The following is an 18,363-nucleotide window of genomic DNA, read 5'->3' on the forward strand; positions in this document are numbered from 1 at the left end:
TTATTTGTATAAATAAGTATTTGAAATACTTATTTCACGTATAGATGCGTGAGTGTAAATGTACCTCTGCATGTGCACACATACATGTTCCTTGAAGAAACGGTACAGTATAAAAATTGCTACAAAACAGTTCTTTACCTGCCACACCAAAGGATTAGGGGTGACTGATACTCAGGTGTTTTAAATTATGATTCAATATACTTGAATCCTTAGGATTACTAACACTTGTGTGTAAATTCTCCCCTGATCTCTCATATAATAATCTGAGCTTGATTCATTTTAAAAAAGCATAGTTTATCCTTCAATATTAGTTATTATGAGCCAACTTCCAACGAAGACAAGTGGGATTACACATCTCCTCCCAACCAAATTTTTCTTAAGAAATCTAAATGTTTATATGTAACTAAATGCAAACCATACAGATGTGGATAAACTAAAAGCACTGTGAATTCTTAAACTCCTTCATTAAAAACCAAATTCCTGGAATATATCTTGACACTGAGATTTCAGAATACAGAAAGCTGGTCAGCACTTCTCACTCCAGCCAAAGGCTGGCAACTCAGAGCTGCTCCCCTTGTAGCACCAGGCTCTATCCCTTCCATTTCTAATTCCTCAACTACTACTGTATCATACCCCTTTTTCTTCTACTTATGCTCCCGATCTAATAAATGCATACGATTTTGAACAATGATCAACGCTCAAAGTATCCTTCTTTTCTAATTTAGAATAAATTGTCACGAAGGAAAAGGAATGTTTATCAAATTAACATCTAAAGATACACACAAGTTTTATGAAACTCCAAATACAACTACATGTATGATTGATCTTGAGTTCCTTGCAAAACTTTGGGGATACCTTTTATAATAACCAAAGGGAAAAAATACTATGAGGCTATTTCATATAGTGTGTGCAAAATCTTAAGTGAGTAGAAGATATTCAAAGTCATCCTGAAATCTTTTATTTTTTTTTTTATAGAATTACATAGTCTTTATTTTTTTTTCCTGAAATCTTTTAAAAACATTCATTCTCCAATATTTTCCACCAACTTCAATCATAAGAATACTGTCAGAAATTAAAACACAGGCTGACTTTTGCCATTTCTGAGATTAATTAGGACCATATTGAAAAGAGACTTTAATTTTTTTAAACTTAAAATTAGGAAGGCTTTTGCTGAATTTCTAGTGCAATGGTTGTAGGCAAAAGAATTCTAGTGATTTAGAGCAGTGCCTCTCAAACTTTAATGCACAGAATCTGAGTTTCTGAGGCCTGACAATATGTTCCCAGGAGACACTGATACTGCCAGTTTAAGGGTCATACTCTGAGAATCATTAGTATGTAAGTTAAGACCAAGTGAGAAAAGACACTGAACGAGCTAACAGGCAAGAAAGTGAAAATGTAAATTTTCAATTTTAAAAGCCACATAATTTAAACAGAAATAAACCACTGACACTCTATTTATAAGAAAGATTTCACCATCACAACTCTTACTGAAAGAGCACCACCTTGTGGTCAAATAAAGAAAACTCACATATTTGAAAAACATGGTTGCTAAAATAAACTCCATACCACCGATATGAAAAATAATCTTAATAAAATAATTTAGAACTAATGTTGAATGCCATGCTAAGAGAAATTTCCTATATAATCCAGGCTGAATTAAAAACAGCTATTTAAATTTTTTAATAAATTCCAACATGCATATAGTTTGGTTCAAGAAAAACTAGTGTAGAAAAAGAAAAAAAAAAAAACAAAACTTCAGGAACTTTGTAGAAACAAGATTTGACCACTGGTTTTTACATTCATTAAAGACCACCATGGGGCGCCTGGGTGGCGCAGTCGGTTGGGTGTCCGACTTCAGCCAGGTCACGATCTCGCGGTCCGTGAGTTCGAGCCCCGCGTCGGGCTCTGGGCTGATGGCTCAGAGCCTGGAGCCTGTTTCCGATTCTGTGTCTCCCTCTCTCTCTGCCCCTCCCCCGTTCATGCTCTGTCTCTCTCTGTCCCAAAAAAATAAATAAACGTTGGAAAAAAAAAAAAAAAAAGACCACCAAATGGAAGAAGATAACAGAAATATAAAAGAAATAGTTGCATTTAATTTAACAGGCAGGCGGGATAAGCTATGGTATTCTTTCCCCAAAGGAAAAAGAGATTAAAATTAGACCTATTAAATCAAGACTAACTATAAAAAGAACAGTAGAAGAATCTAAAAAAGATTTTATTGTTTTCTTATTTTCTTCCACCAGTCTTTACAATCCAAGACAATGTTGACTACTATCAAGTAGGTTTTGAAGATTCAAATGAACATCAATCAAGAAGACTGCTTAGTGCTTCAGGGATGTTCAAAAACAATTATTCAATCAAAGAAAGTGACCAAGCCAAAGGAAGTCCTCTCAGAATTTTTGTATAGTCAACGAAAGTGAATTCTAGCATATGTTAGATAACATATAAAAAAAGACTCTATTCTGCACACAAATTTCAAATTAATGACTCAAGAACAATATTAGTTTAGATGTATAATTATTAGCTTCCTCAGTTTTCCTAATATTTATCTCGTAATTATTTATTCAGACCAAATTCAGTCTTACCCGCAAATCTCCTGTTCCGGGAAAGTATTCCCCATACTTATGGAATGATACAGTCATTACACGATCTGTGGTATAAAAAGCTTCTTCGACACCATCACCATGATGGATATCAATATCAATATATAAGACTCTTTGATGATACCTGAAAACAAAGCCGTAAGTTTTCAAAGGGTTTTAAGATGGGGAAGAACCACCATGGATTCAGAAAACCTGTTTTTGAGCGCATTCCAGAATGTTTAATCCCTTTTCTTACTTTACTTCCAGCTTAAGAGACCATTCATACACCTGAAATTACAAGTTTGAGCCTTAGATCCTTAAATCTTCTCTTTAGCCCCAATCTAGGTAAGAAAATGTATTTACTCTCTGTGAAATCTGTCCTATTCTACAGGTTTTAAAAACATAGCACATGTTCCTATATATTAACAACTGAAGATTACACCATACTTAGAACTGTTACTTTAAAACATCTCTCTAGTACATTTTCAGGGTTATACAACAGTGGTTAGCAATCTATGGTTCATAGTCCAAATTTGGCCAATGGGATCTTTTTTAAAGCTTTAATGTAAGAATAATTTTTACATTTTTAAATGGCTGAAAAAATTAAAACAGGAATAGTTCAGGATATGTGACAATTAAGTGAAATTCAAATTTCAATGTCCATAAATAAAGTGTTACTGAAACATGGCCACGTTTATTTGTTTACATACTGTCTACGGCTTCTTTTGTGCTTCAACTGCAGAGTAGAGCAGTTGTGACAGAAACCACATTCGGTACTCTCGTCACTTCACAGTGCTGATTGCAGCACTGCAAATTGCAGCGATACAGTTACAACTTGAATGCATTTTAAGAGCCATGTGTATCATCATAATGTGACATCTTATTACTAGCACGCACCCAGGTCAAAACAAGAGAAAAGGAAGGTGAACTCTGAATGTCATCCTTTTATGGCACTGTAACCTGAGGATTATTCTGTTACTGAGTTTAATGGCAGCACTGTATTTATTACATGATGATACCACATCTATGTTAAAAGAAAATAATGTAAACTGACATTATCAAACTAAGCACTCTTAGGAACAGTCTCAACTCACAGGAAAGCACCATTCAGCAAAGTTATGAAATAAAAGTAGAATGTCTCATCATAGCAGAATCTCTTCACAAAAATAATAAAGCTGGGAGCAAAGCAAGTTTCTAAGTGGTTCATAAGTGGCTTATCAACTGTCAACTAATTAAATGTTTGATCACATCAGTTAAAGAAATATGTCTAGACAAATTAAGTTAAACTTGTTTAAGAATATAAGCATGTGGGGGGCGCCTGGGTGGCTCAGTCGGTTATGTGTCCGACTTCGGCTCAGGTCATGATCTCGCGGTCCGTGAGTTCGAGCCCCGCGTCAGGCTCTGTGCTAACTGCTCAGAGCCTGGAGCCTGTTTCAGATTCTGTGTCTCCTTCTCTCTCTGACCCTTCCCCATTCATGCTCTGTCTCTCTCTGTCTCAAAAATAAATAAATGTAAAAAACAAAAATTAAAAAAAAAAAAAAGAATATAAGCATGTGGGCAAGAACTATTACTCAAGAGATGAAGACACAAGAACCAACATCAATAGTAAATTAAAAACCAAGGCAAATAATTTCAAATGGTTTTCCCTGGCTCTCAATGAGCTCACTGAAACATTTTAGTTGTTTATGTGAGGAGTCAATTCCAAATTTTACATGACTGAAAAATTAGCTTCTATGAACCGTATGCATGGTATCAACTATAGACAACATTTTCAGTACTGAGAAAAAACTAATTCACTACAATCTCAAGTGGAATCTAAGACATGTTACAACCGATAATGGTTAAAAAAACCCAAAACTTTATAAATTTCCAAATTCTTAAGTACCTCCTCTATAGATACCGCTCTCAAACTGCCATCAAGGGCAACTTTAAAACTGTTCTAGTAATTTAGAGATAATTTTATCCATTAGTAGAGAACAAAGCCCCACTGCACATAAAACTACACAAACTCATTCAAAAAACAAATTTCCTTTAACACAACGTTTCATATTTTTGCCTTCAAGAGTTAAAACTTACAAAATGTTAGAACATGAACTTCAGGGTCATGTCATTTCTCATTAGTTGAAACTATAACCCAAATCTAAATCGCTACACTACTTCTAGTATTTTTTAAAAGGATATTTAATGGGAGTTTTAGATATACATAGGCATTTCTCATTCTCACTAATCCAAGGAATGGGAAAATGTCCTGCATTTCTACAATGGTTTATAAAAAATCCATAGAAGACTCACCATAACTACTTTTAACTACTTGATATGTTTTTTAAAGCCATAGATTCATATTGTTTTAAACTTTTTTCATAAGAAAAATAACACAAATTAACTTACTTTAGTAACTCAAGGATGGCAAGGACAATATCATTAACATAACAGAATCCTGATGCTTCTGATTTCTTAGCATGATGTAATCCTCCAGCCCAGTTAACAGCCATATCAGTTTGTTGTCGGTTTAACTTCACAGCTCCAGCTAAAAAACCAGACAGGGTAGACTTTGAAAGTGTTTAAAACAAAAAACAGTAGAACTAGACAAAAGCCCTATATAGAGTATGCCATGTATAAAAGAACTTAAAATTACAAAAATATAAGGATCATTGTCTAGGGCACAAACAGCAATTTTTTCTTAGATAAATATATATATATTTTAAGTTTATTTATTTTTGACAGAGACAAAGTGCAAGCATGAGCTGGGGAGGGGCAGAAAGAGAGAGGAAGACACAGAATCCGAAGCAGGCTCCAGGCTCCAAGGTGTCAGCACAGAGCCTGACGTGGGGCTCAAACTCACGAACTGTGAGATCATGACCTAGGCCAAAGTCAGATGCTTAACCAACTGAGCCACCCAGGCGCCCCTCCTTAGATAAATATTATCCTATAGCTGTGATCTGATTAAATAAGGGTATATATGGAAATTGGTAACTAGAGAGGCAGAAGAGAGAAATCTCTAAGTGAAAATATAATAGCAGTAAGAAACTGAAAACTTCAAATCATTATGACCATAAAACATGGGGAATTCATGGACTGATTTTTAAAGAAAGAAGTAACTACCTTTACTTACTTTTTTTTCAAAGTAAGCTCTACACCCAATGTGGGGCTTGAATTCATGATTCCTAGATCAAGAGTCACATGCTCTACCCAATGGGTCAGCCAGGTGCCCCAAACACAGGGGTTTTTAAAGACAACTGTACTCTACTATAAACATACAGACTACTTTTTTGTTATTAAAATCCACTACCATTAAAACTTTCGCTCTAAACAAATAACCCAAAAGATACATACTAAGTTTAAGTCATTTTTTTTTAAGTTTGAGAGAGCGAGCACAAGCAGGTGAGGGGGAAAAAGGATCCCAAGCAGGCTCTGTGATGCCAGCACAGAGCCTGACGCAAGGCTTGAACCCACAAACCGTGAGATCTTGACCTGAGCCAAAACCAAGAGTTGGACGCTTAACCAACTGAGCCACCCAGGTGCCCCTAAGCCAATTTTTAAATCTGAATCAGGACACTTACCAACTGAGCCACCAGTTGAGAGCTGACAAAACTCAAAGAGTCCATCAAACACTGGACAGTCCTCTCCAACATTAACTGTGAAAGATGGATTTCAATTACAAGCCCTTCTGTGAATTAATGAAACCTTTTCTTATAAAAACTTCATTTGATGCAATCATAAAACATCTTGGTAGAAAGCTAAAGTTTGTTACTTAAAAATATATCATTTATCCAAGGTAATTAAAGCATTATATGTGAAACACCACCATCAAATCTTACCAGGATTATTTGTAGAACATCTCTACTCTATTACCAAAAAATCAGTAGCGATCAAAATATAAAACGTATTTGATTTAATTAAAACACAGACTTAAATTTAGGCATTTCTCCTCAAATATTCAATAAATTAATCAAGATTCTACAAAATTGAAGCAACTTTAATTCCTTTATAATTTACTCTCTCTACAATTCCTTACATGCACAGACTATCCATAACTTTGAACTATATTTTAGCGAGTACTAAAAAGATAAAGCAGCAGGTTGCCTACGCCATCTCAAAGGAGAAGAATTAACTAAGTTCATAACAGCCAGGGTGTAGAAGAAAGGAGTATATAAAGCACGAGAAAACAACACCTACAGATACGTGACACACTGCAATATATTTAGTTCCTTAGTACAGACAGGATAAAAGGGACATATATGTATATAACCCATTCTCAAGTCTCTCCCCACCTCTCAAATTACAACTTCTTCAAAAGTAAGGGTAATTATTTTACATAGCTTTGTATATATATCCTTAATCTAACACTACAATGAATAAATTTTAGTTTCTTACTGCTCAGATATAATCATAATCATAATATAATTCAGTACTATGTATTAATAAATCAATCCCGTTAATTCATCTGTCCCATCTACTCATGACTTTTAATCTTAAGCCTAAATCTCCATCAAAAAAAAATGTATAAATAGTTCTATTTACATTACAGCATTTTACTGAATAAATAATCTATAGTAGAAATGTATACAAAGTTCTATAAATGTATGAGATGTCTAACAACTACACTTAATTTAGCATTATTGATATTGTTCATTAAAAAAAAATCATCACTAAAATTGATTAATAAAAACACTGATAAGAATGAACTCCAGTTAACAAGGTTTAAAAAACTCTGTTGCAATCATTCTAGGATGACACTTTGCATTACACTTTCAAGCCAACCAATCACTAATAAAATACTTTTTATCTATAAAATGCTTTATAGAAGAAAATCAAAAGTGTCACTAACAATGGGAAGGAACAGATTATGTATTACAATCCAGATTAACTAAAGCACACAAATAGAAAATGAGATATATATACCAGCTAAGACAATCAAAGTATAATCACTTTTTTTAAACAGCAAGGGAACAAAGTCTTCCCACTAATACCCATTCTCCCAAAGTTAACCAAAACAAAGAGTAGAGGAACACCAAATAGCTCTTTGGCAGTTTGGCAAATCAATAGGCTTCAAGTAGAGTTTGCTTTTGTTTTTTACAAAGTAGCTTTAATATTTTTACATTGACTTTTCAAACCAATAATTAAAATAATATTTAGATCAGGCAGAATACCTAGATTTGGATAACTCTAATTATAAGCTTCTAAAAATACTCATTTACACTTATCAATACTAGCATATATTTTTAGCACAGAAACGTACATCTCTGCATCTGCTTACTATACTCAGACATATTATCTGGTCTTATTGAACGTAGAAATTTGATGTACTCATCACTGTGGTATTTTGTCATTTCCTCAGCAGTGGCTTTATGGGGCCTCTGTGAAGAAAACCAAATGTCAGAATTGTGGAATTACAACTGGTTATATCAGAATTATCAAACACAAAATATACAATTTCCCCTAACCGTCCTCTAAAAGAATTAGGCTGGCCAGAACAAAATAAATTTCAAAGCTAATCCAAATTTATACATGTGTGTTTTTAGGAAACCGTATCAATTCTGAAGCGAATTTCTACTCCTTTAAAAGCATTAGACAGGTCTGGCCCCAACTATAAATTAATCACTCCTTTTATTTTAGTGGAAATGGCTCAACACTTACCGAATCCATGTTTAGAAACACTTTCTTTCATTTTCCGTCACAAACCTTCTATCATAAACCTACTCTGCATACAGTGAGAATGAGACTCAATCTCAATTTTAAGTCTTTGTTCAGGATCTCTCTTCCTTTCCTTTGCCTATCTTAATTATCCTTGTGCCCAAGAGCTCAATTTTATTTATGACACACTTCTCCCAGAAGCCCAGAAGGCTTCCAGATAGTCTTATCCAATCCTCTCCTCTGTTTATATTTCAAAGAAAATAACTCATGTGTATATACGTACATATATATATACATACATACATATACACACACATATATATACATATATATATATATACACACACACCCCCCAACATTGTTAACTGCTTCAAGTCTTTCTTTTCTCCCCAGATAGGCAAGAATTGTGTCTTGCATTTGTTTATATATACTCCCATCAGTGCAAAAACATTTAAAGCAGTTGTATCTTAAATGTTATTTATATTCTGCACGTCCACTAACACACTGTTCCATATGCCAATTTTCTAGAATTTTCTACATAATTCTTTCGTAATAGTCCCAGGTCAACTCTTCAGCAGCACAGCCAGGTCAACCACTACGGTAACAAAAATATTTAGTATGCTAAACTGAGTTGTTCTCCAGAATGTGAAAAGGTGGGATATGGGAAACTTTTTAAAAGTAGTGGAGGAGCAGGGAAAAGAGAGGCTACAGTTCCCACACTCCCAGTTTTATCTGAAGAATAAAACAAAAAGGAGTTTCTGTTTTCTTCCAGACTTTTTCATCTGCTAAATGCCCTCCAAAGGGAGTGATAAAGTTTCAGGGCAGTAGATTAAAAAAATAAAATCACTGCTGAATATTTACCAAAAGGTATACTCACATATATTTCCATTTTTCTATATAAGCCATAATTTAGCAGCAAGTTGTGGGTCATGCGGATTCTATGAGGTTTCATGGGATGACCCTGTCCATAATAATAATTCCCAATATCACCTAAAATAGAAAAACAACATCAACTGAATAATACGAACAAGAGAATCTTCACAATCTAAATTTATGTAGGTTTATCAGTAGCAGGCATTTATCACCCAAATAAGATTTAAAACCTTAAATAATGATTTTGGATTTTTCAACTTTCAAATTATATTAGAAAACCAAGATACTATGTACACATTCACATGTGATAACTCCATTAGTATATGTTATGCTTATTTATAGATTAAGGCAAGGAAGCTTTCTGATTTTCAGCTTACCAAAATTTCTTATTTAGGATTAGTCCAAATAAAATACTCTGTAATGACTTACAAAAGTGGTTTTTGTTACTTAAATTGATAATTACTTTTCATATTCACTGGCAAGTTCAGATGCCTAAGGTAAATTCGCTGAGTTTCACTGTTATTATTTAAAGATTTTACAGCAATTACTTCCTGAATATTTACTGGCATTCCAGAAATCCTTTAGAGTTAGAATTATGTGGGTTAAAACATTCCACATACATCCTTATCACAGTTTATGAGAGAAATTTTTGGTAAATGAAATTTAGATCGTAAATAAAATTTTGCTCTGATGAGACACACATACTCATGACATTTTTTAAGGTAGAAAGGATATTTTGTCTCATTCTTAATGATTAAAAGTTGTAACTGCCAGCCTACCTTTCCATGACATCTTATATACCAACGTTTTAAAACTTATACATAAGGTCTATTTTAAAATGAGCAGGTAACACCAAAACCAGATTTTCATCTATCAAATTTCAATAAAATCAATACTTTTAGGTAAAGACCTAGTGGTTTTATAATAAAAATATTAAGGAAACCTCTAAAAATATACTATTTTTTTAATGTAACAAGCACTTTCTGCAACAGACTGTATTAAATTAGAAATTATTTTAGTATCAATTCTAGTCTTTAAATAAATAATTCCAAAATTTTGTTAGGACAGTCAAGCTGACTTTAATGGCTTGAAGTTAATCACTTCAACATGAGTTTATGTAAAAGCTAGGGATAAAGAATACCATTTCCCTCTCTATCTTCAGGATCAAAAAAACTTCCAAAATCCTAATATACACTTTTGGTTAAAAAAAATTTTTTTTTAAGGTTTATTATTTTTGAGAGAGACACACACACAGAGCAAGCAGGGGAGGGGCAGAGAGAGAGAGAGAGAGAGAGAGAGACAGACAGACAGACAGACAGACACAGAATTGGAAGTAGGCTCCAGGTTCTGAGGACAGAGCCCAATGGGGGGCCCGATACCACAAATGAGGAGATCATGACCTGAGCTGAAGATGGCGGCTTAACTGACTGAGTCACCCAGGTGCCCCCACCTTTTTTGGTTTAATGTAAACCGAGAACTCAAAAACTTGCATTTCTCTCTTCCATGTATTTGATAATACTCCAGGACAAACATTCCTGTTTTATAATGGGCCTATTTTCATAACATAGCTATTTCTAAATACTACTACTGTTTTATTTTGTTGGTATCGTAACACTAATTTACTTAACTCATTTTCAATACAAACTCTCTTCCGAAAACAACATATACACAGTCATTTAAAGGGAAAGCCACCTTTCTTAAACCAAGAGCCAACAACAAAGCTAAGACAATACAGACAAGTAGCTAAGGAAGACTATGGGGATATGTAACATTCCTCTGCGTATATATATCACAATTCAGAGGCCATGTATGAAATAAACTACCTTTACAAGGATATACTATGAAGCTCAGTTCTACCTGGTTGGCACCACACATACTTCCTTGAAAGCAACCTGGTTTCAAGAAATTCTTGAGGTATGGAAAGCCCGCTAGAATCACAAAGCATCACGTACCCAAATTAATGCAAGGGAGGTTACTTCTAAGTTATCACTACCAAGAGACCATGAGAATAAGAATAAAGAAACTCGTCTTCAGAGAACTTCCAAACACTTGGTTAGATTTACTAAGATGAGATGTCTCTAACATCTATTATACTTTAAGACCAAATAACTCTAGTTATAGACATACTTAGAGTCCAATGGAAAGCCACTAATAATCTAATAATAGGAAAGATGCCAATAACCTACAGAAGGGTGACTACAGTAGCAATTTCTCAGCAAGCATGTTTGAAAAAAAAATGATAGCAGCAATGAACATTTATTGAGTGCTTACTAGGAGGTACAATTCTAAGCACTTCACATTATGATCTGTTAATCTTGTCAATTAACCCTATGATGTAGGTATTTATTATTACTATTGTTCCTATAGTGAAGAAATGTGAGATGCAGCTGAGTCTGGTAATATTGCCAAGCTAGAAGAGCTAGAGTCAAATGTGGGCAGAACAACGCAGACCATCTTTAAGCAGTAGCTAGTAGGAGAGCAACGACATTTACAGTCAGTAGAAATGGTAGGGGAAAGCCTGGCTACGAAAGGATATAATATGGTAAAGGTTTAGGGTGTTCACTAATTTGAAGAAAATGAATATAAGAAACTACCTATCTAATCCATCACTTTTTTACCAATATAGGGTCCTCCAATTTTGTATGAATATACGTAGCTTTCAACAAGTTTTCTCTGCTACAATTTAGGCGCCCCAGACCCATCAAACATATGTGCCCCCTACCTAAATGACACATGTCCACAAGGGCAACCAAGCCAAAGATAAGTATTAGCTGGTTTACCAAGAATTCCCCCAAAATGTAAGGGGTTAATAAAAGAACCATCTCCCAATTCTTTCTGGTTTAATCCCATATCTCAAAATTCTCTCAAGGCTGCTTTGTAGCCATCCACTTTTCAATAAACATAAAATGTCTTTTCTTAGTTTTAAGAACCTACAAATTCCACTCATCTAAGTGGTGAAGTAATGCAACTTGGACATTTTATTTTTTTTAACGTTTATTTATTTTTGGGACAGAGAGAGACAGAGAATGAACGGGGGAGGGGCAGAGAGAGAGGGAGACACAGAATCCGAAGCAGGCTCCAGGCTCTGAGCCATCAGCCCAGAGCCCGACGCGGGGCTCGAACTCACAAACCGCAAGATCGTGACCTGAGCTGAAGTCGGACGCCTAACCGACTGAGCCACCCAGGCGCCCCGCAACTTGGACATTTTAAATGTTATCTTGATTTTCATCAAAATACATAAAAATGCTTTACCAATGAAGCAAACATCAGAAAAATTAGCTCAAGGTGGTTCCCTGAACACAATAAATTTTAATCGTCAACATGAAGAAGTCCTCACAAAGAATTCATTTTATCTGCAAAATTTTAGCAACTGTTCACTCTTCAAAAGAAGCTATCAGAACAAAATGGCTACTAGGATCTACACTCTCACCTAAAGTACTTGAGACTAGATGTATTTAAGATTTTTTTTCAGGTTTTATAAATGTAGTTGTTACATCTGTTGTATATTATGTGATATCCTGGGATCTACACAGCAGCCTATAATCAAACATTAATATTTTTTGCAGCAAAAAAATGTGTGAAGATTCACAATATGCAGAATAATGATTATAAATATTAATTTTTTCATCTTCCACATACTGCTTAGTCTACTATCTTTAACACACTGGCCACTGGCTTCCATAAACTGCTCTCTTGGACTTTACTCCTACCCCATAGCCACTCCTCCACCAACCTTTAAGTATCAGGAGCTTCTCAAGTTCATTCATTCATTTAACAAAATCAAGAGACTACCATGTGCCAGGCACTTTTCTAGGTGCTTGGACAAGTCAGTGAACAAGAGGACTGCTCTAAAAATCTTCTTCTCTTAGGAATGAGTCACCTAATCTGTTCCATCTAGATAGAAACTTAGGAATCATCCTTTATTCTGTATCACCATTAACCAGTTCCAGCTCCATTTCCAATCCACCAACAAGTTCTTTTTACTCTCAAAACCTCTCTTAAATGTGTCCATTTCTGTCAGCCACAACCATGATATTTTATGTGGACCAACATACATTCAATTCTTGCTTTCAGTCTTCCATTCATCACTCTTTACCATCCTTTTTCCACTTAAAGAGTTCTATTTAAAAACCTTCAGTGGTTTTCTATTCCCTGAACAAAGTTAAAATCTCTTAGTACATGTCTTGCGTGGTCTGGCCCTTTACTACCTTGCCTTGGCATCCCATGGTTCCCCTACATCTTCCCTTTTGTTTAGTGTGCCAAATCCTAACTTACTTGGCCTTTGTAGTTTGCAATGTACTGCGTAGGAAAACTTTTTTCCCCTAATGTTTTTTTTTTTAATGTTTATTTTTTAAAGAGTGGGACAGAGCATGAACAGGGAAGGGCAGAGAGAGAGGGAGACACAGAATCTGAAGCAGGCTCCAGAGCTCAGCACACAGCCCGACGGGGGGCTCAATACCACAAACCAAGAGATCATGACCTGAGCTGAAGTCAGATGCTTAAGCCACTAAGCCACCCATGTGTCCTCATAGGAAAACTCTCTTAAAACTGGCCCATTCTCTTCCTTCATGCCTTCCTTGTCTGAACAGCCTGCAAAGGTCCACACTTAGGTATACAGCTTTTATTTCCTTCTTAGGACTTAAATAATCTTTTGTCTACCTGGCACACAAATATTAAACCCATCTGATATTTCTATGGGCTTTCATAAACAAGTATAAGCCAACTGCTATGGAAATAGAGAGGAACAGGACTTATTAACCAGTACAAATATCCTTATTAAACTTTTAAATCTGATCTCATTCATATTTCAATGCTATTATCATTCTCTAAGAGATTACCAATTCCAACTATCTCCTTAAATACTTATCAACTGAAGCATTTACAAGTTTTTGTTAAGAAAAATAATTACTAATACTGTTTTGTAAGAGGAAGCCCCCGGCCCACCCTTTTTTTGTAGCAGCCTAAGGAGGTCCACTGTTGCGTCACCAAAGGAAAAAATAAAAATCTTTTAGGTACCAGGTTTTGACCTCTTCTTGGACATTAAAACCAGTCAATGTGGTAAAGGATAAGGAGTGGACTGGGCCAAACAGGGATATGAATCTATTTTCAAATGTAATATAGACAAAATGCCACTCATTTTACCTGTCTATAACTCAGAATGGTTTTAAGAAGCAAAGAAAATGTTATATGAAAGTGCTCTATCCAGGGGCACCTGGGTGGCTTAGTCAGTTAAGCGTTCGACTTCGGCTCAGGTCATGATCTCCCAGTCCGTGGTTTCGAGCCCCGCGTCGGGCTCTGTGCTGACAGCTCAGAGCCTGGAGCCTGTTTCAGATTCTGTCTCCCTCTTTCTCTGACCCTCCCCTGTTCATGCTCTCTGTCTCAAAAATAAATAAATGTTAAAAAAAAAAAAAAAAAAAAAGAAAGTGCTCTATCCATACAAATAAGGTACTGATCATTTATTCATCAATAATTTAAAAAACCTTTAACTTTTATTTACATGATGGAGGCACAGACATAAGCAAAACAGACAAGACTCTGTCCTCACAAAGCTTATATTCAGTGAGGTGGACAAAATTCAGGTGATATAAACAGCATGAGAGTATAATAGGGAAAAAATCAGTAATGAGGATTAAGGTAATAGGGAAAAGTCTCATAAGGTGAAATTTTAAGGAAACGAGTAGTAAAGAATAGCTGGGGGAAGAGGACCCAAGTATAAGAAAAACTGTTTTATTTAAGTATTACACAGTACTAGGTCTAAATAGTGATATGCAATTAGGACTACTGGTATTTATGAACTGCTGCTGTTAATTCGTTCAGTACTCTGATTTGCTGATAACCTGTTCTAGAAAAAATGATTACCTATTTTACGGATAATATTTATACTACAGCAAAGAACCCATGCCGTTTTATTAAAGGCTATCTATCTAACAAAAGGCTTTGGCACCACTGTTACAAATAAAAGTCTAAGAAAATCTGTGAATAGTTGGCTGCCAAACAGAATTCTTATGAGTATCCTGGGAGGTGCAATCTTGATAACTTTTATATTCTGTCTTTGTATAGTGGTGCATGCTTTTCATTGAACCACTTGTCTCCAAAAATTCTGATGCACACTATCAAGAGGAAAAAACAGAGCACAGAACAATATACAGACAATTATGTAAATGACATATATATACAACCCTATTATATCACATACATTGTAAAACAGGCACTAAATGTGATTGGCCTAAAGCTTGATTCAAAACAAAGCACATTTAACATTTCTAGATAAAGTGTTATAAATGCATTGTGGGGCATCTGGTTGGCTCAGCGGTTAGGTGTCTGACTCTTGATTTGGCTCAGGTCATGATCCGGCCCACATCTGGCTCTGTAGAAGGGACCCTGCTTGGGATTCTCCCTCTCCCTCTCTCTCTGCCCCACCACTGCTTGCGTGGGCTCTCTCTCACAAGATAAATAAGTAAACTTAAAAAAATAAAATAAATGTGAGTATCACAGACAAGGCCGTTAACACAGCTTGGTTTGCTAATTACATTTAAGTACAGAGATCACATCATTTTAAAGTCAGAAGGGATCTCAGCAACTAGTTATGTCACTTTGCATAGTATTGATAATCTTGTAGTACCTACAAGAATACCAAGATTTAGAAGGGAGTTTTTGGAAACTTTGGAGGCATGGGTCAACAATTGCTGCAGTTTCCTCAAAGGTTTAAGGATAACTCATCCACCAATGCCTGAAGGTTCACCTGGAACCAGCTTTCCAGCCATCTGAAGGATATAATACTGAACACTATAAAGCATACAGAGAAAAATACACGTCTTCAAGAAGTCTCTTTCATTTGCTAGATATTCTCTCTGTGTTGCAAAGAGTGTGCCTAATGGTCCCACTAAGCCTAAACGTAGGATTCCTATGGTTGTAGAATTCGCTTCACTCCTGTCTTCTACTCTCTTTACCAACACATTAAAAGCAGCTAATTTAGGCGAGCAGATTTTTAGTTTCAATCCAATCCATGTTGTATACCTCCAAGTCTCCCCATTCTTTGGTGCAGAAGCTACTTTACCTTTCTCTTTCCTCACAATTAGAAAAAGAAAAATTACCACTACCTTTATAAGCTGACAAAATAGGATTTTGGGGATAATGAAAATGTAAGTTTTTGAATTAATTGTTCAAAGCTTAGTATATATGCTATCACGTACTAATAATTAGCACAATGATACCCAGCCAACTTAATAGTTTCTCCAAAACATTTTATTAGCTCCCCCCACCCCGGACAAAAATCCAAAGAAAATTCCAAATGAAAGCAACCAAAAATTCCATTCTAAAAATGAGGCAAGAGCCTTAGATTTTCAAAAATTCAGTTACACAACTGGTGTTGGTCATCAGGTAAAGCAGTTGAATGGTATACAGTAAATAAGTGATACTCATGAGACTTGATTTTTTCCACTCTACCTATCAAGCCCCGCATCCTGCCCTTGGCATCCCATTCCCTCAGCAAAGGCTCATCACAAATGGGCCCAGAAACAAACAGCTGTTCTTAAAACTGCTCCTTACGTGTACTTCCTGCTTCTACAATTCAAGTCTGATGACAAGAAGTTATAAGCAGCTTCATTAGAGCCTATCACCGTCAATAGCAACTAAGCTGCAGGAAGAGCCTTAGCACTAGTTTCCCCCACTTTTTAAACCTTAGAAACAATATCATTTTAAAAATTAATTTACACATATGGTTATTTACTTTCCAATTTGATCAGGGAATGGAGAGCAAGGGCTCCGCCAGTGACTCAAAATACGCATAAATTTTTAAAGACTGATCATTAAGAAATATAGTTCATATTAAAATTAAAATGTACTCCTATCTCTATCCCTCCAGGATGGCATAATTTCAATTTGTATTACACATATATGCAATGCTCTCAAAAAATGTTTTATACCACAGCTGTTAACTACTTAGTACTAGCCATCAAACATCAAACAATTTAGATTTCTTCCGTATGATCTGAAGTTTTCCCCCAAAGACCCATTTTATACGGTCATTTTATATGATCAGGCATTAAAAGATTCATCTTTGCTAAATGAAGTAATATGGTATGGCCATTTTCAAATTAAAATCAGCTTCATTCTGAACCAGATCTCTAAGGTCTGGTTCCACCTAAGATTTTGTAATACAGACAATACACCACTTGTAGGAAACAACTTTCAAGATTTGTACTGCTTGAGACACATCAAATAGGACTCGCAGGTCACGGAGCCTAGCTTCTTTGTTAACTTTTCAAAATCCTTCTGTGGAGAATAATCCAGGAGAAACTATTTGCCGTTAATGTCTTTGTGTAACGTCTCTGCTCAAATTTCAAATGGGAGAACCCCTAAAATTTAAGCTATCTGATTTTCATATTTTACTGGGCCGCAAGCTCAAGCTTACCTGATTATTCAGCACTTTCCGCACGACTCCTCAAAGTTTTCCTACACCCAAACTCCCACCACCTAGTAACAGCTTTCACAAGCAAGATGCCAATGCTCTCCTAAACCTCCAAAGCAGGGTGTATTTCCTGATCGAACAAAGAGCAACAAAGAAGTGGGTGGTAACCGCCTCTCACAGAGGCAAGCCAGGACCCATCGAGTCTGATCCACGAACACAAGCAGTAACAGCTCCACGTCTCCCTAGCACCATCATATTTCCCGCGAAGACTAACTACCTCAAACTCGAAAAACCCCAATTTTTTTCGAGGAAGTGAAGCCTTTTCGTTTGAATCCTGAGTAAGTGGCGCTGAAAGCACCGGGCGAACAAAGGAGAGGGATGGAGCCCCGGCGAAACCGAGGAGTGAGTGTGCCCCAAGGCGTCCATGGGCCCCCACCCTCAGTAACTACTCGCCAGCCGCGACCCGGTCGAGGGGTCCGGGGTGAAGCTGGAGGCGGAGAAAGGGGCAGACACTGCGGCCAGCCAGAGCCGAAGAGGAAGGGAGGGGCGGGGCGGGAGCGAGCCACGACCGCGGGGGGGGGGGGGGGGGGGGGGAGGGACGGGGACTGGGGGCGGGGCTCTCGCGGCCGCGGGGCTTTGTGTGAAGTCTGGGCCGGGGTAGATATTTTGACCCGGGGGGGAGGGGTCGGGGGCCGGAGCAGGGTCCCCCAACACCACCGTTCCCGCGAGTGGCGGGCAGGAGAGGCGAGAGGCCGGACCATCCCCTTGGCCATCTCCACCGAGGCAGGGTAGGCCGGCGCCGTCCTACAGGCGGCCGCCTTCAGGGCGGCGGACCGTACAGCCGGAGGGAGAGCGGCAAAAGGGAAA

General features: G+C 36.6%; 1 protein-coding gene and 1 long non-coding RNA gene across 3 annotated transcripts in view; one reads left to right on the forward strand and one right to left on the reverse strand.

Annotated features, from left to right (window-relative positions):
- Window positions 1–18,363, reverse strand: part of HDAC2 (histone deacetylase 2) — a 29,765-nt gene that overhangs the window by 11,029 nt on the left and 373 nt on the right. The window contains exons 1-6 of one of the 2 annotated variants that reach the window (XM_003986476.5): window positions 17,500–17,643; window positions 9,091–9,203; window positions 7,819–7,936; window positions 6,140–6,214; window positions 4,968–5,106; window positions 2,583–2,724 (exon numbers count right to left, since the gene is read on the reverse strand). In XM_003986476.5, the coding sequence (XP_003986525.1) occupies window positions 2,583–2,724; window positions 4,968–5,106; window positions 6,140–6,214; window positions 7,819–7,936; window positions 9,091–9,165 (549 nt within the window). In that variant the 5' untranslated portion in view covers window positions 9,166–9,203; window positions 17,500–17,643. Of the gene's footprint in view, window positions 1–2,582; window positions 2,725–4,967; window positions 5,107–6,139; window positions 6,215–7,818; window positions 7,937–9,090; window positions 9,204–17,499; window positions 17,644–18,363 lie in introns of those variants that run through there. The other variant, XM_023254274.2, reaches the window with a different exon arrangement.
- The window catches only part of LOC109499853, a 58,322-nt gene continuing 57,616 nt past the window's right edge, over window positions 17,658–18,363 (forward strand). The window contains exon 1 of the long non-coding RNA XR_002157392.3: window positions 17,658–17,834. This is a non-coding gene — a long non-coding RNA (uncharacterized LOC109499853). The remainder of the gene's footprint in view (window positions 17,835–18,363) is intronic.

This window comes from Felis catus, chromosome B2, assembly GCF_018350175.1.
Source record: "Felis catus isolate Fca126 chromosome B2, F.catus_Fca126_mat1.0, whole genome shotgun sequence".
NCBI lineage: Eukaryota > Metazoa > Chordata > Mammalia > Carnivora > Felidae > Felis > Felis catus.